Source organism: Tiliqua scincoides, chromosome 2, assembly GCF_035046505.1.
Source record: "Tiliqua scincoides isolate rTilSci1 chromosome 2, rTilSci1.hap2, whole genome shotgun sequence".
In the NCBI taxonomy this organism is placed as follows: Eukaryota; Metazoa; Chordata; class Lepidosauria; order Squamata; family Scincidae; genus Tiliqua; species Tiliqua scincoides.
The window spans coordinates 42,493,475-42,517,770 of NC_089822.1; the positions used below are offsets into that span (position 1 = coordinate 42,493,475).

At 43.2% G+C, this 24,296-nt stretch overlaps 1 protein-coding gene and 1 pseudogene across 1 annotated transcript in view; both read right to left on the reverse strand.

Moving 5' to 3' along the window:
- Positions 1–24,296, reverse strand: part of LIX1 (limb and CNS expressed 1) — a 48,708-nt gene that overhangs the window by 21,976 nt on the left and 2,436 nt on the right. The window contains exon 2 of the mRNA XM_066616795.1: positions 9,905–10,068. Coding sequence (XP_066472892.1) covers positions 9,905–10,068 — 164 coding nt within the window. The remainder of the gene's footprint in view (positions 1–9,904; positions 10,069–24,296) is intronic.
- On the reverse strand, positions 3,470–3,588 carry LOC136643523 (5S ribosomal RNA; annotated as a pseudogene).

A 24,296-nucleotide genomic window follows, 5' to 3' on the forward strand; every position in this document is an offset into this window, starting at 1 on the left:
GCCTTCTTGCTGGGTGGACAAGAAGGAAAAGGTGGTGTGATCCTGTTCTAAGAGGTCAGCCCTGCTGCTTTTCCCTGCACTGTGCATGTCTTGATTGCTCCTGCTCATGATAGCAGTACTGGAGGAACAACTGGGCTGCTGCTATCCTGCTCTTCTTTTCATTTGCCCTGTATGAGTGAGAAGAGGATTGGAGCACAGGATGAAGCAACTGGGTGGGCAGCAGGCTGGAAGAGGGTGGCAGACAGGCGTGGGTTGCAGGACACCCCTCCTGCCCACAGCTTGAAATAGCTTTTCAGTCATCTGGGCCAGTTCTGGGTGTGCCAAACCAGTATGTTTGACACAAACGGCTTGATTTGGAAAGTCCTTCTGACCAGGATTCAGAGGGCAGTGTCATACATTGTGTGCATAATGGGGCTTACTGTACTTTCCTACTGCTGCCCCTTCTGCTGCCCCAAAAGCTGTTCTAGAATTCTGGGAATTGGAGTGGGATTAAATGCAGGGAAGTGAAAATTGCCAAGTTTTCCATTTGTGCATGGAAGCACTTTCCCCTAGAGCAGCCATTTTCAACAAGTGTGCCAGGGCACATTAGCATGCTGTGAATGGTCCACAGGTGTACCACAGCAATTTTGGAAAGGGTCATTTATTAGTAGAGTCATTGGGGGGATGTGACCCTCCAATGGCAGTGCCATGTGCCTTGTCAATTGTCAAAAAACTGATGGTGTGCCTTGACAGTTTTAGCACCTTGTCAGTGTAGTGTGAGATTAGAAAGATTGAAAATCACTGAGAGAAGTGTGTGTGAAGCCTGGCCAATGTGTCCTATGGGTAGTATGGGTGGGTTCTTGCATTTTAGACAGATGACCTCTGGGACTTTTTAGCCATATCATTCTAGGCATTAGAAGCAAGGAGTCACAGGCAAAATGCTGGATCAGAGAGAAGCAAAATGCAAAATCATCAAAGTGAGATTCATGGGAAACCAGGGTAGAGCAAGACAGTGGGAATGAAAGGTAGGGGCACTTTTTAAAATGAACACTTTTTATGTATTTGACATAATAAATAAAACTAAATCTTTATAAAACAACTGAACCACACTTGGATAAAAAAATTAACAAACTCAAATTGATTTATTTGCTTACTTTTTCCTATCTTCACTTCCTTAGTTTTTTTTTAATCTTTTTTAAAAATAATTTCATGCAAATAAGAAATTAAACTGTTCACAGAGAAAAGGCTTTGGCAAATCTATATAAATGGGGAAAAGTCCCTAGATTTGTTTCAAATAGCTCTAGCTTTAGTCTAATATTACTCCCCGTCCCCTCATACTGCTATAAATATTCATTCCCATAAGCCAGTTCTTATCTGGAGGATGACTTGGCTTCCAATGGCATAATTTAATTCTTTGTGCTGTCCTAGGAGCAAAACCTCACCATCATTGTTGTTCTAAGTGAATCCCCAGGGTGTTTTTCCAAAGCTTCTCACGGATTACAAGCCAAAATGTAAACAGACAGTACTAAAATAAAAATTGCAATACTTGAATAGTTCCTGCCTAATGGCATTATTACATGACCTTTTCTCCTTTGCACCACCCACACTCTTTGAGTTACGCATTTTAATATTTTTTTCCCATTTGTGCTAGAGTTCAACAGACTCTAAAAAACTATGGCTGGGCCAACCTTGACTTTATATCTTGAGGTATTAATTGAATTGATCATAAAACGTACTTCCAACTCCTGAATTTTCTATCTACATTTCCTTTCAACCAGCGGTTCTCGAACTTTTTGACCTCCAGCAGCTTTTACACTCCTAAAAGGGGCAGAGGAACTCCACCAGAACATGAGTGGAATCTTGGGGTGCACCAGACTGCCAGTGCACGCGTGGAGTAGTGCAGCCCTGAGCCCAGTGCCAAATACTGGCAAAGAAATGGAATAGGAGGGTAATGTGGAAGGAGAGCCATGAACAATTTGTGTGGTTGGTCTGTGGAACTCCTTGCCACAGGATGTGGTGACGGCATCTGGCCTGGATGCCTTTAAAAGGGGATTGGACAAGTTTCTGGAGGAAAAATCCATTACGGGTTACAAGCCATGATGGGTAGGTGCAACCTCTGATTTTAGAAATGGGCTATGTCAGAAGGCCAGATGCAAGGGAGGGCACCAGGATGCAGGTCTCTTCTTATCAGGTGTGCTCCCTGGGGCATTTGGTGGGGCTGCTGTGAGATACAGGAAGCTGGACTAGATGGGCCTATGGCCTGATCCAGTGGGGCTGTTCTTATGTTTTTAACAGGGAAGGCTGGAGGGACGGAAAATAAACTGAGCAGGGGGCAGATGGCAGCCACTTACAGTGTGCTTGTAGAATCCTGAATGGGTGTCAGGGTGCCCCAGGGCTCCTAGGAAAACCCTTTGAGAAATGCATCCAAAGGAGTCCACCTTGTCTTAAAGACGTAATACACAAAGATCATATTCTTATTCAAATGTGTGAAAGACTTTATTAAACTTACAATTTGTGGCACCTCAGATACAACACAGGTTCCTGGGTCAAATTTTCCAGTCAATAAATGATTCTGAGGCAAGATCATATTAACTTCTTTAAAGGACAGGGATATGTCTTCTGCTTTCATGAAATCCACTGGAGCACTGATTCTAGCTTTGAATTGATTCTCCCAAGTAAAAAATCCTCTCAATACTCTGGTCCTTAGTTTCTCAAACTGGGGCATCACAGCACCCCAGCATGAGAGCCTCAGCCTTTGGCCCCTTAAGGGGCAGCAGAAGAGGGAAGGCAGTGATGCGATCCCCAGAATTGCACCACTAATGGGAGAGCAAGGGTTTTTTAAACTCAGGGACGCTGTGGGCTCCAGAAGGTGCGGAGAGCCCCGCAGAGCCCTCCATAGGGCTCCCCAAGTCTTACAATACTAAAAATAAATGATCAGAAACCACTTACATCTTGTAATCGCGAAATTGGAAGTGATTGCCGATCACTTATTTTTAGTATTCTAAGACTTGGGGAACCCTGCGGACCTCCTGGACCCTCAACATCCCCCTGTAAATAAACCCCCCCTTGGCCTCCATTAGCTGGGCAATCCTGGGGATCACATTGCTGCCGCTCCCCTCCCCTCCCAAGACCTATCTCAGGAGTTTTGAGAATCCTTGGCCTGGCCTGAGTTCCTGCCATACAGGAAAACTATGTGTATACATGAATCAAGTCAACAGTTCAGCATATACTCACCACACCGACCTTGCTAGCACTGTTGTAATACATAAGCTTTGAGAGCCACTTCAGAGGACAATAACAATGAATCCAATAAATTGAAAATTTAGACAGTGTTCACTGTGGTGTATGAATCCCTGAGGAGCTGGACAATGCTGGCACCTGGTTGCTGAGGGTCCTGAGGCAAAAAGCCTGCACTGGGCCCCGTATGGGGCCTTCTGACCATCTGCTGATGGTTGGTTGGCAACCTTCAGTCTTGAAAGACTATGCTATAAGCCTACAGCACCCGGTATTCCCAGGCGGTCTCCCATCCTAGTACTAACCAGGCCTGACCCTGCTTAGCTTCCGAGATCAGACGAGATCAGGCATGTGCAGGGTAACAGGGCACTGGATACTACCACTGTCATTGGTATTGAAGGTTCAGGGATCAGCTTGGCTAGGTGACTGTGATACGCTGAGATGATTGTTGTGGCACCCTGCAGTTGCCTCCTGATCAAGATGGGATTAGATTCCTCTTTGCCTAAGTTTCAATGGCAGTTGAAATTTAGCTATTTTCTTTAGTCTTGGAGGTTTAGTTGAATTTTCTGCTTAGTTTTGTTCTCTGCTGCTTTGTTTTGCTGCTGTTTGTTGTTTTGAGGTTTTGTTCACATAAAAATGAATAAATAAATATGAAAAAGATCATATAGCTCCTGGATGACTATGGAGAAATCAGTGCAAGCTCTTTTGTTCTTGTCCTTTTCCCAGAACAAAATGCTTTTTGCTAGTACTTCCTATTAATTTCACACAAATGAGTCTTTTCTAATATCTATTTAGTTTTAATTTTCAGTTTTCACATTTTTATACCACTCATCTGCCAAGAAGCTCAGGGTAGTATACATAGTCCCTCCCCCTGCTTTTGTCCTCTGTCGCAAACTTAGGGGGGTTTGGGGTGCTCAGAGTTCTTGGCTCTCGAACCCTAAAGCCTTCAAGGCCCCCCTGTTCAGTAGTACTGCCACCACCCTGTATGTGCCAGTGCATCAGTCCAGGGACACTGAGACCCTCTAGGCTTAACGCTATCCCTTGCAGGCAGTGAGCGCTTTCTCCAATTAAAGCTTCAGTCCTCAAGTTACTAGACTTCAACGAGCACTTGGTTGCTTGCTGAACAGCTAGGCAGGATTCTGAACCTTTGTCCCCAACAGACAATGAAACAACTTGGTAAAAGAGATTTTAGTTTATTAAGTACATAAGGTTGCATAAAGTTACAGTAAGGCAGCAAATGCTAGAGGCATAAACATCTAGGAAACGTATCAGTAATAAAATAATAAAGCTAACTGGCTATCTCTATTAATCCCTATCTCTCACCTGGATCAGTTACTCTTGTAGATCTTTTAGCTACAGGCTACCTGTGAGGCCAGATGCCCATGGTGGACAATGGGCTCCCCGCGAGTAGTATGCTGCACCCAAAACCTCTGTCCAAGAAGGGCCGGACACACCCCTTGGGGCACTCATTATTATACTTCTTATGCTAATAGTACTGAGGTGACTTCATACTTATTTAGACTGTCCAATCAGAAACTTTTGAGGACAGAACCTTCTCAGAGTGGGTCTGATTGCTAGCCCTCCTAGTTCTTACCCCTCCCAACTGGAGATCCATAGCTGCATTCCATTCCGCTTGATCAGGCGCCCCTCAGTCTACTGAGGTGTTAAACATTCCAATGGGTTGTAATTCTTGTTGTCTGTCCTTTCTGGCCAGCAAAGGAGAGACAACAATCTTTTTGTTTGTTTACTCACATTCTTGCAGCTAGGAACTGCTAGCCACTTCTCCGTTACTGACTTAGTTTGGTTCAGGCTTCACATACTAACCTAGGCCTAAACTGTACATATTCATGACATCCTCACAACAACCCTGTGAGGTAGGTACGGCTAAGAGATAGTGACCAAGGTCACCCAGGAAGTTTCATGGCTCGTCGGGATTCAAACTTGGATGCTATGTATTTTGGTGCTGCACCGAGATTCTGCAATGGCTTCTGAAGAGAGGCATGCCCAGGCTTGCTTGATTTTAGCCAGGTTTTGAGAACAACTTTTAGTTGTTCTCTAGTTCTGATTTTTAGATTGCGATCTTGGGAATCCGCCCCACTGAACTCCTAAGTTTTGGTTCTGAGTAAACAGGCAGAGGATTGTTCTGAGTGGCACCCAAGGGTTCTGTTCCTCCAGAGCAGGGGTGCCCAAACCCCGGCCTGGGGGCCACTTGTGGCCCTTGAGGCCTCTCAATGCGGCCCTCAGGGAGCCCCCAGTCTCCAATGAGCCTCTGGCCCTCCAGAGATTTGTTGAAGCCTGCACTGGCTCAATGCAACTTCTCTCAGCGTGAGGGCGACTGTTTGACCTTTCGTGTGAGCTGTGGGATGAGAGCTCCCTCCACTGCTTGCTCTTTCACATCTGTGATGCAGCAGTGGCAGCAAAGGAAAGGCCAGCCTTGCTTTGTGCAAGGCCTTTTATAGGCCTTGAGCTATTGCAAGACCTTCATTCATTCATATAAGTTCATCTTTAATATATTCATTTATGTAAACTTATGTTAATTTATTCAAATTTTAAATGTAAATTAATTCTCTCCCCCCCCCCCCAGCCTGACACAGTGTCAGAGAGCTGATGTGGCCCTCCTGCCAAAAACTTTGGACACCTCTGCTCCAGAGGATTAAGTCCTCCAGGCAGTGGTCAGGGGCTCGTGCCAAACAGAGAGCCAACCTGATCAGGTCCTTAGCCCTCAATATCAGCAGCAGTGGTTGCTCCCAATGCTCTATTGGGGGCATCATGAAGGGCCTGTTTTGCTTTGCTGCCCTAAGTGTATCTTGATATAGAAGGATGAGACACAGAGAATCATAATATGCATGCGTGTTGCATTTTTGGGGGAAGATATAAATATACCACATGAATTTGTTGGATATAATCCTTACCATATTGACCTGATTAGTTCTTACTCTTGATCCTGAACTGCCGCTGGGGAGCTGAGGCTGTGAGGGGGTGGCATGCATAGGAGGCCAATTAGTGGATTCATGACAGAGGCAAGAGTTGAACTGGAAAAGTCACATTGCTAACATACTGGACCTGGTCTGAGGCCAAAGCAGACCACTGGCCCATCTCGCTCAGCATTATTGATTTTACACTCTCTGGTTGCGGGCTCTTCAGAGTTTCCCTATCTTCTCAAATATTTTATTTCAAATATTAAATAATGTATTTCTTTTGGGAAGGTGGCTTGCAAAAACAACAATAATCATTATCAATGAAAAAAATACAAGACAATCAAAAGAGTTAACAAATGCATTTACAAAAACTTCCGACACAACAAACACAAACACAGAAGCAAAAAATGACAAAAATAGTTACACTCTAATTAAAAGTGCTGCAAAATAAAAAGATCTTCATACCCTTTCAGAAAGCCAGCAAGGAGGGGCAGTTTGAGGGAGGAAGATTTCCAGAGGTAAGGAATTTCTAATCCACAAGCCCACCTCTCCCCGCAACAATATACAATATTGAGATTACAGCAAAATCTATGGTTCTTTAATATCGGACACAGGTGTCTGCAAACTCTGACAATCAGTCTTAATATTTATGTTCGTTTGTGTTAAGCTTCAGTATAGACAGATCTTTCCTGCTTAATCCTCCAAATGATTAAAAAAACAATGTTTTTACAGTTATATACACTCACTTGTAGTTAATTAAAGATGTATTAAAGCTCCTTCATTAGATTTGAATAAATACTTGGTCAGTGACATTCCCATTGGTAAGAAAAGCAAAAACATCTGCTAGAGTTATGAGTGGGTTGACATCAGAGTTCAACAAAAGGGGAGCCAGAAATTTATCAGATAGGCCTCAAATTGCCCTCCTTTACAGTCAATGGAAAATAACGTTCTGTTTGCATGAATGGCTGCAGTTTGCTAAGTCCTGACGTAAATGGAATTGGGCAAATACTTGAAGTACACCCATGTACAGATATATCAAACCAGACGTCACAGACATTTTATATTAATGGAGGTAAGGAATTGCAAAGCTCCCCAAAGCTACTGCTCCTCTGAATATAAAGCATCTTTTACATTGATGCAACATCACAAATAGTCATTGCCTAATATGACCAAGAAAGGAAAAAGCCCCACAACTAAGGGTCAAAGAACAGGTGGCATAAAGTTGGTAATTAACGGTAAAAGATCCCTTCTGAAAATTGTCCCTACATGTTGCAAATGGCTGCTTTGGGGAGAAACAATCACTTTGGGATTATTTTTCATGGGAACATTTTTTTGTGGGTATCACCCCCGCCCCCCATTGTGATCCTGACCAAGGTTCACATCCTCACCAAGGTTCACATGACAAGGTTCACATGCTGACCATGGCTTTTTTTACAAGATAGGGACACTTCAGGCTTATTCCCTGTTTCAAGTCTGTCTGTTGTTAATAGGCTTCACATGATGTGTCATTTTGCCTGTCACTGAGTGACAGACTAGTTTATCCTATGAGAAGCCAATTTCTCACCCATTTAAAAACCAGATAAGGGCCCACTGGAATGCACTAGCTACTCACTCATTTACCTGCTCGACGGGGATACGAAAGAAATGTAGTCATGACCAATAAATTTAAAGGAATTTTACCTTCAATATTATGCAATAATCAGGTAGGATTCATGATTGGTAGGTTGAGTATATGCCACATTTGTGGCTGATTGACATTATAATGGTAAATGGCAGCTCTGTGACTTGAAGCTCAGAATTCTTTTGATACACTTAATTGACCCTAACCAGTTGGTTTCCCCAATGGACTGCCTACCTGGTTTGTTGAAAAGTCAAAGTGATATACAGCTCACAATCTCTTCTTACTATCAGACTGGGATACAACTCCAAAGGGATATCATTGAAAGTTTACTGGTCTGTGCCATAAAAAAAAAAAAAAAAACCCAACTCAAGACATTCTAGAGAAGTACAAAATCACGCAATGCTTCTTGTTGGATTTCCATGCTGTTTCAATATAACTTCTGCCTTTCCCCACAAATTATATACCCTCTTCCCCCTTTCCTTTCTACAAATTACGTGTCTTCTTTGTTGCTCACCCCTTAGTTTATAATGAGTGCTTAGGGACAGGGATGGGGTACAGAAGAATATATGAGCAACTGGCAAACACAGAAAGCCTTGCGACCCTATGATATTGTTTTTAGTTCCATGTTCAGCAAGTCATTTATCCAGTGCACTCTGCTAGCACTCTTCATAAACACATAAGTAATAAAAAGGAAGTCCTGTGCAGGTCTCATCCAAATTGATATAGTCCTTGCGCAACATCCAGCTTTGCAAGAGAAATTCTCAGTGAATTTTGTCTGAACTCATTAAGTTTACCAGAATTTTGCAGAGGGGAAGTATGTCTGTGTATCAGCTAATGTACTGTCAGCCCATTCCCTTGGTATCTCTGTTAAACCTTTCCAGTGCCATTTCCCTGCTCTTCACAAATTGCTCTTTGCAATTAGACTCATCTTAATGTTCTTCCTGGAGGGATGAATCTACAGGGGCCCATCTAAAGAGGAAACGGAATTTGGCCTCTGTAGCTTCTCCAATATCCTCTCACACATGTACAACTAGAGTGAAGTCAGTTGTTGAAGCACAAGTATTGATAATGGGAGGTACACATAATGGATGCTAACATCAATAAAGTGCATCATCAACTTCTTTGGAATGCACAGGGGAGGCATTTGATTATGTGACTAATAGGAATGATTATTGATGCATTTGCAAGTGTTGGTGGAGCAGAGTGAAATATTATACAGTGATGATGGCCTATAACTTAAGGTACCGAATAGAATTTTATAGGAAGCATTGAGAAAATCCACCACAGACAGACCATGTCCACAATTCTGTTCACACATCATATTTTAAGAAGTATATAACGTTGACTAAACTTGGCAGCCCAGCATCATGACAAGGATTTCAAGAGATCTGATAGGTTCAAGGTACTCCCAACTTGAATCAACATTGTTAACAGCACTGAGGCCTAAAAAACTTTAAAAAGAGCAGTCTTCTCTGCAAGTGACATTTTCTTTCCAAGCACAGTACTACTGTTCTTGTCAGAAATGTAGTGTCATTTTATGTTTACAAGGAGGTGTAAGATCCCTGCTGGATCAGGTCAAAGGCCCGTCTAGTCCATATCCTGTTTCCCATCATGACCAGCCGAATACCTCTGGGAAGCCCACAAGCTGGACATGAAAGCAACAGCCATCTCCTACAGTTGCTCCCTGCATCTGGTATTCAGAGGCAACAGTTGCCCAACATGCTGCTGCACACATGTGAATGTGATGCCTAGGCATGCCAGGTAAGCATGACCCAGGTCAGTCTCATGGCTTTATGAATTGGGCTGATGGCAGGGAAGCCTCAGGCCCCACAGGTCAGACTTTGGATTTTCAGAACAACCCCTGCCCAGCTTTTGAGTATCCTGACCTTTTTTCATTTGGAAAATTCCATGACTAGCTGCAATTTGCTCGGTGAGCAGATTTGAACCTGTGAAGAACTACATCCTGGGAGCTTCCTGGTTTTGGAATAAAGTTGTTAGAGGCATAAAACATCTTGATGTTACCTGTCTGAACTGGTTCCCAATCAGCTTCACTAGCTGATACCAAGTCAACTGCTATGAGAAAAGGGTGAAATGTAGAACTTATTGCAATATGACCCTTTTCATTAAATGCCCCAGAAGAGTACACTCTTACCTGAAAGTTACCAAAGCAGCTTCCTCCAGGCAGGGTGACGTAACTCACAAATGGAGGTCCAGGTGAGTTTAGTGACTCGTATACAACGGTGCCTTCGCTTGAAAACACACCTTTCTGCTTCTGCTTGCTCTCCCAGAATTCCTGAAGCATTGCCACAACGTTCACTAGCAAAACACAGTGAGGATCACATATTAGTCACAATCCATGGTGCACAAGCAAGTTATCTAGACAAGCATGTGGATGAAACAATCACTCTATTAAAACACTAATGGCTTTATGTTATAACTTTGTTTTGATGTTGGTTACTTCAATCCTTAGGTGAAATATCTTTGAAGGAACTAGAAGGGAAGTTTGGATTATTTTCTTTATATAGCAATGAATGTGATGCAAATGGTGTTTATTTTCAGAATCCTATTCTGTGGAAGGAGGACCTTCTGCTTCTCAGCATCCTGGGACCTACTATATACAACTGTTAGCTAGTTGCCTTCAGAGGCTGACCAGGTAGAACATGAGTCGAAGTCCCATCCCCTACAGAACGTCCGCCAGGCTGAGCCGACTCCTGAAACCTTAGCACTGGTGTTAGATGTAGAACACAAAGCATCATTAACCCATTTCTGCCCAGCCCACAGGTGTACACATTTGATCCCTGTTGCATATATGCAACATTAGGTAGAAATAGCTTAAGGATAAGTGATAACTGGGAAGCACCATGGAGTGGGCAGTGTAGGGCTTTAGCCTAGGATCTCTAGCAAACATTGATCTTCCCATGATTCTTCAGAAGCAGCATCACTCTACAACATTGTGGGGAAAATATACAACCCCTTGTGGGGGGTACCATGTTTTTGTTGTATTGAGATGGCTCACAATGAGGCCATTTGGTCATCTGAACAGGCTCAGAGTACCATTCAGTACCATGTTATTAGATGTCACACTTTTTCACATTCTGTTTTTCACATTCTGTTTTTCACATATTCTCTTTCCTCATTGACAAAGAAGAGTGCAGTCAGCTAGATTTCTGGGTAGATTGCTAGATAGATAGATTTCTATTGGTGTTATGGGATTGGAGCAGCTCAGAGCCTACACATACCAGGGCTCACTTGGCCAGGCAAACCTCCTGAACTACCCAGTACCAGTCAGTTACTGCAGATTCCACCCCCCCCCCCATTCACCAGTGTTTGGGGTGATCATTCTCTGCTACTGGCAAGCTTGGGGGCCTCAGTGCAAGGGCTTTGCCTCAGGGATTCCAGCAACCAGGCATTGAATGGGACAGTACATTTTCCACCACGCTTTGTAATCTTTTATGTTGTATTTAAAACTTCATAGATTTACTTTAAAGATGAAATAATGTTTAAAAAATTAATGATAGAATATACAGAATATAGAGTATAGAATGAATATATATAGAGTATAGAATGAATGATTGACTTTTTGACAAACCAGTTGATTTTAACTGGGATTTTCAAATGCCTATTATGGATGAGTTCACAACTTTGGTTAATGATCCCTTTAAGTGGGAGCAAATGTGAAACTTTGCCTCTCATAGATGGCTGATGGGATGAGAAAGAGAGGGAGCTGGGAGAGGCGTCCTTATGCTGCTGAAAATGTAATGTGTGAAATCGCTGTTAAAGGATTAGGCTCCAACCATTGGTTGAAAGTCCATAAATCCAACTTCCTTATTCTCTTTTTCTCAAGGATTTCAATATGAGTGTTTCCTGTCATCCTTCCAAAACAGTGATTGGCACCCTAGAAATTCAGTTTTTATTGTTCTGAAAAGCTGCTTTATATGAAAATCACAGTATTTTAATACGGGGCTTGTCTCTCATGGTATGACTCGTATGGACCATCTAAGTGGAAAACATAAAGACTCTGTAAAATAATATGAAAAATAAAACCCCGCTTGACCTATTTTTCAGAAGGGCCTGGAGCCCCCTTTCCCCAATGAAATCAGAACGAAAATGGAAAACAGATGGTTATCTCAATGTGTGATGGTGGAATTAAGCTTTGACACAAACGGAACAAAGGTGAAAACCCAAACCACAAAAAATGGATTGTTCTTCTAAATTAAAGTTGTATCCCTCCCTTGAGACAAGCTGAATTTATGAACTGCTTATTTAATGTGCTCTGCTACTTGCTGTTGATCTCTGAATGTCGTCAAAGCAATCTAGTAGATGAGAGTTGTGATTGGTGAGCTGTTGTGTTTTCAGTCACCAAATGTATCTCCTTATTATTTGCTTTGCCATGATAATTGAAAAGGTTTAAGAGTGTGATCTCAGACATGGCTATCTAAGAGTACCTTCCTTCCATTGCACCCCATATAGAATTTCTGAATGACATGTGTAAGGACTGTGCTGTGATGGGAATGCCTTTGAACACCAGTTGCAGAGAAGTAATGACAAGAGCAAAATGTGCCTTTGTCTGCTGGTTGTGAGCTTTCCAAAGGCAGCTGCTGGGTCACTGTGGAAAATAGGATGCTGGACTAGATGGGCCTTTGGCCTGGTCCAACAAGCCTCCAAAGGACCACTATACCAAAACTCCGGATGCCACCAAATGCAACGTAAAGTACTACATGTGAAATAGAGATGCACAATTAGATTCTAGTCTGTTAAGCCATCGCTGTTTATCATTATCTTTTTTGTTTGTTTGTTTTCATCCCTTTCTCCTCTTTCCTTAATCCAGACAAAGATACACACCCACAAGTCTTGGATCAATTCCATTTAAAAGCCATTAAGGCAGTGGTTCCCAACCTGTGGTCCAGGGACCACAGGTGGTCCATGAGACCCTGAGAAGTGGTCCGTAAGGCCTCAGGGAAAACAAAAAAAAGATGATAACCTTTGATCACTTCCAGTGTCTCTCCAAGTGAGCTTTCCTCCATGGATCACTAAAGAGTTGGCTGTGACTATAGGTAGTCCATTTGCCCTCACTGGTTGTCCAGTGCTTGCTGAAGTGCCAGCTGTAGGAAGGTCCATTCTCCACCCTTTCTGGTAGTCTGTGGAGGAGTACTCACTCACTGAGATGCTTCTCCATTGACAACCAGAGAGGGTGGAGAATGGACCTCCCCACCCCCACCCCCACAGATGGCATTTCCATTGTCTCACCAAGAACTCCCCCATGGGCTAACAAATTGAATTGTATTTTTTTGTGTGGTGGGAACAGAGGAGGTTGCATGTGGTCCACACACTGTTGGCAACCTTCAGTCTCGAAATACTATGGTATCGTGCTCTGAATGGTGGTTCTGGAACAGCGTCTAGTGTGGCTGAAAAGGTGGTCCACCTGTGGTCCACAACAATTCCCATTTTTGCCTCAGTGGTCTGCGGGCTCCTGACAGTTGGGAACCACTGCATTAAGGGAACACTGATACTTAGGGAAAAAATAATTCTTCATCTTAAACCTCCACGTACTAAGCTTTGAGTCTGAGAGGAATTGTGCTGAGGAAATCAAGTCTTTACTGAAAAGCTTATGTACAGGATATCAGAGACATGAGGGAAAAGGGCAGAAACCATGGACAAAGAGAACGGCTAAGAGCCAGGGTACCCACTCTGTGTTGAGGCATGTTTCTAGAAAACTGGAGCCCATGAGGCAATAGGTGCAGTAGTTGCAGAAGGAAAAGAGAGGCTGAGAATGGTTGCTGAAGCCTTCAGGTTGTCTTTCACCCAGGCAAGAGCCGTGGCTTCAAATGCAGATCACAGTGATCACACAGGACAGACAACAAAATGTTCCCGTGGCAATCCCTGAGGTATTTTCTGCTGTGCCAGTTGGTAAGTCTTCCATTTCTGCCCTGCCTTAAAGCACTTAAAGTTCATTTGGTCACTATTTAGACCTGAATCATTCATTGCCTAAGCAATACGATAGCTGTTGAAAACCATTTTTGGCAGCAGCGGTTGGCCAGGAGGGTGGCATCACGCACAGAAGTGACCAGGGCTGCCGCTAGCCCGTATTGTGCTGTTGTGAGCATTAGGAAAAAAGTGCTTCTGTGTGCAATAGAAAAAGGCGCCCCTTCCTCCCCACCAGGAGTGACATTCCTCCAGCATCCTCCTCCTTCCCCCCATCCAAATGCCTGAATTGCACTCCCTTGGATGTGTTGCCATTTTGCAGCGCACAACTTGCAAAACTGTACAGGGCGGCCCTGGGAGCGGCTTCAGGGGTTGGCCAGGTCAGACACGTGCCTAGGGCCCACAGTCATGAAGGGCTCACTCAGCTGAGTTGACTCCTGAATCCTTAGCACCAGTGGCAGCAGTAGTGCCCACAATGCACCATTACAGGGAAGGTAAGGGGTGCCGTGAGGGGCCCAGTGCAGAATTTTGCCCCTACAGTGAAGGCACAGTGCTGCTGTAGAAAGCAACCACATAATCTGGGTAATCCACACGATTGACCCTCACAAATGTGCAATATGAAGTGAAGTGCTTCTCTGCAGCTATCCATTTGTGGCAGTGACCTAGCCAGTGTTCACCTCTCTACGCCAGACTGTCTGCAGCTCAGTCACAATTCAGTTTGCCAGCACACATCTTATTGCAATAAATGGGACTCACAGTTTTGCAAAATGCTGGAAGATTTGTGGATAAGAAAAGCAAACTGTCAGACTGAAGACATCAACTATTAAAGCTGTCCACAAGCCTTGGGAACCCAGTTGTCAAAGTCGTTTTCCCTTGTCCAAATTTTTGTCTGCTTTTCAAATGTTTTGTCAGTTTCACAATAAGACTTTGAGCAGTTTCTAATATATAATTTTTACTCCTGATCATTTTGCTTGAATCATTTCAAAGCTAGATCAGCAATCTGACAGCATAAAAGAATGTCTTGCTTGACTGAATATTTCCATTGCGATTTGAGAAACAGTCACAAAAATCACTATATAGCTTGATTGCCTTCTTGGCTAGACAGAAGCCCACAAAAATTTAAGTGGAATCTATGTTTTAGCCTGTGATCTTCTTTATAGAAGCGCTGAAGACAATTTTCCTGCTTCTTACAGGAGGTTGACCTTGAAGACCCTTTCAACTCTATGCAAAAAACGAAAGGCAGCCAGTGCACCTGAAGACATTTTTCAGTAATATATTTTTGGAATATATAAGAATATTTTTGGAATATAAAAACTGAAGACCTAGAGTAGTTTATGTGGAATATGGATTGGATCTAGAGGTGCCTTGCATGGGTGAAAATTCTGTCCTTGCAAGGTGGCCCTCTGATTTTCATTAATTCCCCCCTTCTGCGATAGCTCTCTACACTCCTGGAGCATGTTTGAGTCCTCAAAAGTGGTTTTTCTGAGCGCACAGGGGCTACAGTGGAGGAGGGGGGAGGAAGCCCACTTGTACTTCCTTCATGTGCTTCCTCTGCTCCCTTGTATTTTGCACAGCTTAGATTTATGAGATTAGCTGCCTGGAACATTACTGACTATATTCAAACCAAATCAATGAAAACTAAAACAAAAATGACTGACTCCAAGTAGTCCAGTGTCACTGGTTTGTGAAATGTTCTTTATAATTCTGAAATTGGCTGCCACCCAACCTTCACCCCCAGACCCCAAAGGGACACCTCAACTCTCCTTACCCTATTCTACAAAGCCCATCAGCTACAGGCCTGATATTTCACTAAAGCTGCCCTACAGCCAGCATCTCTCCTCTTTGTCCAGAAACGGACAGTATGCAAATCAGAAAAAGTACACGTTCTGCTTGGCCTACACCCAGCATCTGCCTATACTCACACTGCAGAATTTCATACATCATGCAGGGGAATCCTGAGTTGGCTAAAGAATCAGTTAATTTTGCCTACCTGTATAGTAAACCTGTATTATGTACTGTACCTGTTTGGTACATATTCAGACTTACTGTACTATCTGAGGTTTACACGAATGAGGACAATGTGTAGGGTTGCCAAGGGTGGCCTGGAGCCTCCAGGAATCAGCATCCCTCTCCAGGTGACTTCTAAAAGCAATCCTGGAGATTTTAACGGGGCCTCATTAGATGTCAAGTCTAGCCTCCTTGACTAGTTGCAATCCAATGCATGTCTACTCCAAAATGGGGTGGTGCTTCTCCCAAATTTCCTGTTCCAGCGTGTCATGTGGCTCTATTTGAAAACAGGGAGGCAGAATGAAGATCATGATGTAGGATAAAGGTAAGAAGGGACGATGAGTCAGTGGAAGGATGGAGTGGAGAACCTGCACCTAGCGCTATCGCCAAAGATTGTGACTATGGTGCAGGAGGTGGGAAATGGTTCTTGCTGTCATGGGGGTGGTCATCACCATTCTGCGCTGCCTTCTCGTTTCCTGGCTTGGTGGGAGGTGGCAATCCAGCCAGCTTGGAAGACATGGCAATCGTGCTAATGTGCATGCTAATAAACTGAAAAAGGGGAGGTAAATTTTGTGTGTCTGTGTGTGGGACACCTGGTGTCAAGGATGCTCTTCAACAACAACAACAACAACAACAGTATTTATATACTGCTTTTCAACAAAAAGTTCACAAAGCGGTTTACAGAGAAAATCAAATATCTAATGGCTCCCTGTCCCAAAAGGGCTCACAATCTAAAAAGATGCAACACCAGCAGACAGCCACTAGAAAAGACAGTGCTGGGGTGAGGTGGGCCAGTTACTCTCCCCCTGCTAAATAAAAGAGGAGCACCCACTAGAAAAAGTGCCTCTTAACCAGTTAGCAGGGGTTAAACTGCTAACAGACAGAGCTGGCTAACAGACAGAGCTGGCTAACAGAAATCCTTCCAGAATGGTAATAATGACAGGGGTGCTATCTGGCTGGTGGAGACCCAACTACAAACCCTACTCTACAGTGGCTAAGCCATTGCATCTAGAAATGCCCAAGAAAAAACCCATTATTAATTTTGACTTATTAAAAGAAAAAAAAGTCACGCTTCCTGACACTGTTATCCATGCACTGAGACTCCTCAGCACCTCACATTCCTCACAAAATACCTTTAAATATAGGCGCCTGAGTAATTTTCATGAGCATCAAATAGTCTTATTTAGATGGCTCTGAACATAGTTAAATGCACTTTATAAACAGAAAGACAAGAACATTCCAGGACATTTTTCCCTCAATGAGGCGAGCCATATTTTTTCAGAATGAAGCTTTCCCAGAATCTTTTGTTTGTTGACACAACATGCAGATGCCTACAGAGCAAATGGCATGGGAACAAATTTATTTTGTTAAATTTTGTGCTCCCTGGGGCATTTGGTGGGCCGCTGTGAGATACAGGAAGTTGGACTAGATGGGCCTATGGCCTGATGCAGTGGGGCTGTTCTTATGTTATGTTCTTAAATTTTGTGGCATGCAGAAGACTATGGAGCAGTGCTGACAGGGTTTAACTGAACTAGAGTTCACCAGAACGCCACTCTCTTACCCATTTTTCTACTACTGTGCAGTGCTTTTTTTGTGGAAAAAAAGGTGCAGGAACTCACAACTTGTTAATCTTTTATTTATTTATTTATTTATTTATTTATTTATTTTTAAACCATTTTTTATTGGAGAAATAAAATATTTTTATGTGCTTCCCCCCTAAAGATGAACTTACTTCTGAGTAGACATGCATAGGATTGGGCTGTCAATCTCCACATCCCCTTCTCCTAGCTATTTTTTCTACACATGGGGAAAAATACTGTACAGCTGCAATTGTAGCATGTAGTAGTGTGGCACTACTTCGAGGAGAGGAAGCAGTGAATGGATTCCGAAAAATGGCTTACATGAGTTCCATGTAGTAAAATTACTCTAAGTAACTGTGGGAGTAAGAACAAAAACGAAATTCTTACATGAGAGGGGTCCTTAGGTGCACATAGAAATAGCTACTTTTGCAAACAAGCGATTAAATATGGTTTAATTCAGGTATCAGAATACTCTGTGTCTTTGGGAAGGCGCTTGGCATGCAATTGTATGTTCCCTGCTGCCCTGAGCAGCTGCTGTGCATTGCTGGAGGGGAGCTGCAAACGCTGGCGGAGGGCATGCTTGTGGGGGAAGGATGAGGAGGATCTCTGGCAAGGCTGGACAGCACGTTGTACACACATAGAATCCCTTTTCACCTGCCCTTAGCATGTGAAAACAGGTGCAGATATATATCTCTGCCAGGATTAAGAGCCCAATCCTAGGTATGTCTACTCTGAAGTAAGTCTTGTTCTAGTCAATGGAGCTTACTCCCAGGAAAGTGCCTAGGATTGCAGCCTAAGAGCCCAATCCTATGCATGTCTACTCAGAAGTCCACTTTCGTGAATGGGGCTTACTGTGGATAGGATGGCAGCCTTAGAGTCCAATCCTGTGCCTGTCTGCTCTGCCTTTGTTTTGCTCCCCCCTCCTGGAATGCCTCTGAAGGGGAGGGGGCCCTGCAGAAAGCTGCCGGAACTCCGTTCCCCCGCGTTCCATTAGAAAAAAAGCCCTGCTACTGTGTACCATGTTTTCTTCCCAACATGATGTAATGACCAAGTGACCAAGCCAAGGAGATCCCATTAAAATCTCCAGGATGACTTTCAGTAGTCACCTGTAGATTGATCCTGATTCCAGGCCAGTCTTGGAGGTGTGGCAAGATGCCAACTGTTACCTTTTAATTGTGTTGCTAATGACAACAGCAGCAGACTGAGTCCAGACAGGTTAGTCTGGGGGAGAAGATAATCTATTTGTAATTATATTTCTAGAGCAGGAGTGCTCAAACTTTCAGCTTTAGGGATGCTGGACCTTTAACAAGTGTATAGAAGAGAGAATTTCAGCAGGTGCAACTTGTCATCCCACAGATGACAAGCTGCACCTGCTGAAATTATCTCTCCTACACAATTTTAAAGGTCCAGCATCCCTAAAGTTGAAAGTTTGAGCACCCCTGTTCTAGAGACATGAGAATCAGCATGGTGAAGGAGGAGGGTATCTCACAGAGTCTCTCAAGAAGGAGAGAGAGCGAGAGCGCAAGATACTTTTTTTCTGAATGTTAACATTGGTGGGATGCATACATTAAAATAGCCCTGGTACACTAGGAAGAAACTTGTGCATCATCCAGCAGACATTTCACCTCCACAAACTAGGCGTGACAGAGCTGGCTAACAGAAATCCTTCCAGAATGGTAATAATGACAGGGGTGCTATATGGCTGGTGGAGACCCAACTACAAACCCTACTCTACAGTGGCTAAGCCATTGCATCTAGAAATGCCCAAGAAAAAACCCATTATTAATTTTGACTTATTAAAAGAAAAAAAAGTCACGCTTAGCAGTTTATAAACTGTATGTAAATATTTTGTATTAGGGTAGATCAGAAGGGTTAAATTGTGTCCAATTCAGGTCACCACATCTCAAAAAGGACATATTGGGACTAGAAAAGGTACAGAAGCGAGCAACCAAAATGCTTATTGGGCTGGGACACCTCTTTTATGAGGAAAGGCTACATCCTTTGGGGCTCTTCAGCCTAGAAAAAAGGTACCTGAGGGGGGACACTATTGAGATGTACACATATGCAGGAGATGGATAGAGTGGATAGAGGGATGTTATTTTCCCTCTCACACAACACCAGAACCAGGGGACATCTGCTAATATTGAATGCTGGGAGAGTTCGAAGAGACAGAAGAAAATATTTATTTCCCCAGTGTGTAATAGACTATGAAACTCCTTGCCACAGAATGTGGTGATGGCAACTGGCATAGATGCCATTAAAAGGGGGCTGGACAGATTTCTAGAAGAAACTCCATCACAGGTTACAAACCATGGTTGGTCTGTGCAACCTTCTGGCTTTAGAAGTAGGCTGCTTCAGAATACCTGGTGCAATGGAGTGACAACAGGACGCAGGTATTTTGTGGTCTTGTGTGCTCCCTGAGGCATCTGGTGGGCTGCTGTGAGATACAGGAAGCTGGATTAGATGGGCATTTGGCCTGATCCAGCAGGGCTCTTCTTATGTTCTTATGTAAATGGTCCAAGGCTTAGTTGTTTTCATTGCATATATGCTCCTCTGCTAAGTTTGCCTGAAATAACCCTAATTTCCACCATGTTTTCTTAGCTGTTATAGTGGGACATTTCTTTTATGTGATATCCAAGATCTATTTCCCTGCTTGACAAAACCTTCCAACCAACCTCATTGTGGCGGTTCACCTTCATAGACTGCTCTATACAGTATCTGCATTACTTTCTTTGGTCTTGAATCCACAAATAAGCCATTTCAATTGACTTCATTGCACCACCAGATTTGTACACAACTGAGCCACTTGCTCATGTGTCCAAAATTTTTAAACTGGGCTTTTTGGCACTGGATACAGTTACTCTCACAAAGGAGAGCAAATAGGACAGTGCAAGAACACCCAAAGAATTGACTGAGCCTGTTATTTCAGGAGGGGAATCACTAGGATGGATGGAAGCCTTTCAGAGCAGAAGTTTTGCAACCTTACCCAGCAGCTTGGAACAGAGCCAGAATCCTGAAAATATTTCATTGTCACAAAAGCCATTTATAAAGAACACACACGGTAAGTATTTCCTGCTTAGTCAGTTTGAAATGTTAAAAGGCGGTTTTAGAAGGAGGGTTGTTTTAACTAACTTGTCAGGCTCTTTTAAAGAAACCATTTGACAATGGAGAGAAATATCGGCCTTTGGAGTTTAATACATTTCATATTTGATTTTTGATGTCTTTAAAAAGGAAGATGCTTTTGTGCAGAGCTACTAAAATTGTCTTCCATTTCCTCAATCCATCTGTGGCACATAATCAGTAGAACCATATCATTTAAACAAAGACCATAACTTAGAAGTGCACCTTCTTGCAGCTGCCTCCCATTAGGGGCTATAATTTAACACACACCTTGCACTGAAGTTGTAAAAGTTGGGCTCAGCTTGGTGCAATTGGATTGCTTAAATTTGTAGAAAGAAGGGGAAAAAACCATTAGGGACCAAAACTGTTACATATCATAGAAGGAATAGTGTTTGTTGTCCTTTTTATAAATCACATTTCATTAAATCACTATAAAACAAATACATGTGTGTGCCTATAATCCTTTTAGCACTGTGAACACAAACTGGTGTATCATGCTAAAGGATTAGCATAGTCTGCATGGACAGTTGGTTAAGAGACTGAGCTGTGAATCAGAACTTCCCCTGTTGAAATCTTGCCTCTCCAGTAACTGCCTAGTGGGCTGTAGGCAAACCAACCCCTCTGAGCCTCAGCTTTCCATTGGAAATATGAAGATAATACTGCAATCCTATCCACGCTTCCTAGGAGTAAGTCCCATTGATTATAATGGGACTTACTTCTGAGTAGACATGCATAGGATTGGGCTCTTAGGCTGCAATCCTATATACATGTACCTGGGAGTAAGTCCCATTCAACTCATTTGAGCTTACTTCTGAGTAGACATACCTAGGCTTGCACTGTTACTTTCCTTATAGGTTTATCATAAGGATTCCATCAAGATCTTACATGTGAAATACCTTGTACCTTTTAAAGGTGTTTTACAAATGCAAAGTTTTATTATAATATATGAGTATGAATATGAATATATATGAATATATAATATATGAGTTCATGATCTGCAATCAGCACACAGCTTTCACATAATTGCCTCTCTATGCTTTGTCTTCGGTTTGAGCAACAATTGCAAACTTGATGCTCCAAAACTGCAAAAAAGACCCAAGACTTTTTTTTCTCTGAAGAACCTTCCCTGGCCCAAATAAATGAAGCCAATTCTTGGTTTGTCAGCTCATATGAGCCAGCTATCTTGGTAGATGCTGCTGGAGAAACATGACCATGTGTTAATGCTGTATATATGGATCTTGGGACTACAACCAGTGTCATAAACCTGCTTAATGATACATCACCTGAAAGAAAGGCACAGAAGTGTTGCTCATTACCCAGAAGACCTATGTTCACTACAATGTAAAGTGTCACACATAAGGGTTGTGTCCTAATAAAGTGAGTGATGATGAAGCACCACTGTAATCCATGAGACAAGACAGTCATGTTAACTAAAGTCCCACTAATTTCAACTGCACTTAATCATGACTAATTTTCATAGGAGACCTCCCTTAGTGTTCACTGCAGGACCTTCCCTTTTCTATAGGAAGAACTGCCACTTAGTGGTGGAGTACCTGCTTCACCTTGGCCTTTTCAGCCACACTAGACGCTGTGCCAGAACCACCTTTCAGAGCACGATACCATAGTCTTTCGAGACCGAAGGTTGCCAACAACCTGCTTCACATACTGAAAACCCCAGGTCCAGTTTGCACATCGCCAGCTACACTGTTTCAAGCCCCAGAGTCAACATGGACAACACACTGAGTTGGATGGGTCAATGATGACTCCATATTAAATAGGTTTGTACATCTGAAACTCCTTTTCCACAAGTGTTTCTCAGCAGGAGTTACTTCCTGTCTTATAGCCACACAAGGCTTCCACTTTCACCCATGCACTGCCTTTATAGCAATTCAGCAGAAGCACACCCAACTGATGGTAACATAGAGGTCTGTACTTCCTATGTCTAGTGTGACTGCTCAAGAAAAAGGAGGATGTGCTTAGCAGTACTGTATGATCTTTTCAAACTGAGATAATTGTACAATTTTATCAGATAAGTGCTAGCAGAATGAGGATATCAAAAATACCATTGGGAGCAACTTCAGCAGCTGCTTGGGACTGGTCTCTGATCATTCCAGCTCTGCTCTTGCTTTTCTCAGCTTCTCCTCTCTTTGGGAACTGTTGACACTTCACTTCTTGCAAGCTTTTTGCTGCCTTCAGCGACTGATGCAGTTACCAGTGATTTATTCCTGGTTAATCCTTTATGCAGTCATTGAGCATTACCTGAGTATTTGCCCATTTCTCTAGGAGTTTTCCTGGTGGTTGGGAAGATCATGTTATTTCCAATGGGGATCTTAGTCCTCTTTCCCTCTAGGCATCTTGCCAAACACATATTCAAAAGCAGAGTTGGGACCCCTGGATGAATAGTTTCATATGTCCTGAAAGTGGCCCAGGACTAGTCTTACACCCAGGTTTCAAGAGGTGCTCTGATCTCATGATTAATTGTAAAAACTGTTAAGTACAAGGAATGATGATGAGCGAATGGCCATGCTTGTTTGGGAGAATCCATAAGGATTGTGGTCACCAGGCTGCCATCTGATCGGACCACTGAGATTTGTTTGTGGCTTTTAAACAACATTTGATGGAATGGGTCTCCAGACAAGGGCCGAGCTTTTATTATCCTAAGGTATAGCTCCTCCTCGACCTGCTGAAAGCCAAACCGCTGAAAAGTTGGAGTAGGTTTTGAGTGGAGAATTCAGAAATCTGTAAATTTCTAACCTGCTTTTAATTTGGTTACCTCTGGCTGACCTTGAAACAACCTGAGTCAGCCATAGTACACAAACATGAATAGGCTGATATGCTGAAGGAGTGTTCTGTTTCTAGGCCCCCCTCCTTCCCTTCCACTCCTATGACAAATGGATTTGGTCTTTGCAGGTATGAGCTTTTGAGTGGTTTCTTGCAGCTGTTATTGCTCCCTGGTAGGAATGGGTTCGCATAGTACTCTCTCCCCATTTTGTTCCTTTTCCCTATTTTGGACTGATTTTGTGTGAAAAGATGTGTCTGTTTAAAAATCTTGATCCATGTTAACTACCTTTAAAATGTATACCAGACCCATTTTATGATGAGTTTTCTCACAGGTATGTTGTGAACAATTGGCTCTGAACAATAAAATTAGAAAGACCATTGAGTCAAGCAATCAGTTCATGATGAACACCATAATCAAGCAACTAGTTCATGATGAACACCAGGCTATGTGAACCAGGACCACTGGTCCATACAATTCAATACCTGGCCTCCGTCAGTGATGTTCAAAGGACAACACACTTCCTATCTTTTTCCTTTGGCTTGTGTAGTTTTAGTGGCCAAGTGAATGGAGGCCTCTGGTTTGGTATACTCTGCTTGTTTGTAACATGATATCTCCCTTGCACATTGAGATAGCGTAATGATATTTGGTACACATGTCCAGGATACAATTCTGTGTTTTAAGTTTAAAATAGCCCTATCCTTGCATTCATTTTCAGAGTGAGAAGGAAAAAGCAAATATTCTGCAGTGGAGCTATTTGCCTTGAAGACCGATAGCACAATCCTGAGCTGCATGGGGTGCAGGGCTGCAGCAGCGCCAAAAATGGCTGCCACCGCATCCTGCGTGCTCTGGGCGCATTGTCATCCCCTTCCCCAGGTAAAGAGTGTAGCCCCGCAATAGGAAACTAGCCCCAAAGGTCGGCGGTGAATCAAGAGCCTCTGTGTTGGGCATTGAGCCCAACACAGAGGCTCTGGATGAAGTGGAGCAAAGCTCTACCGGTCCCGCCTCCCACCCTCCCTGCTCCCTCCTCTGGCACACCGCCTCCCTGCCCTCTCTCCGCCTTCCCCCTCCCCTGAACACCTCCTCCCTGCCCTTCACCTGCCTCTCTGCTCCTCAAAACACCTCCTCCCCCCATT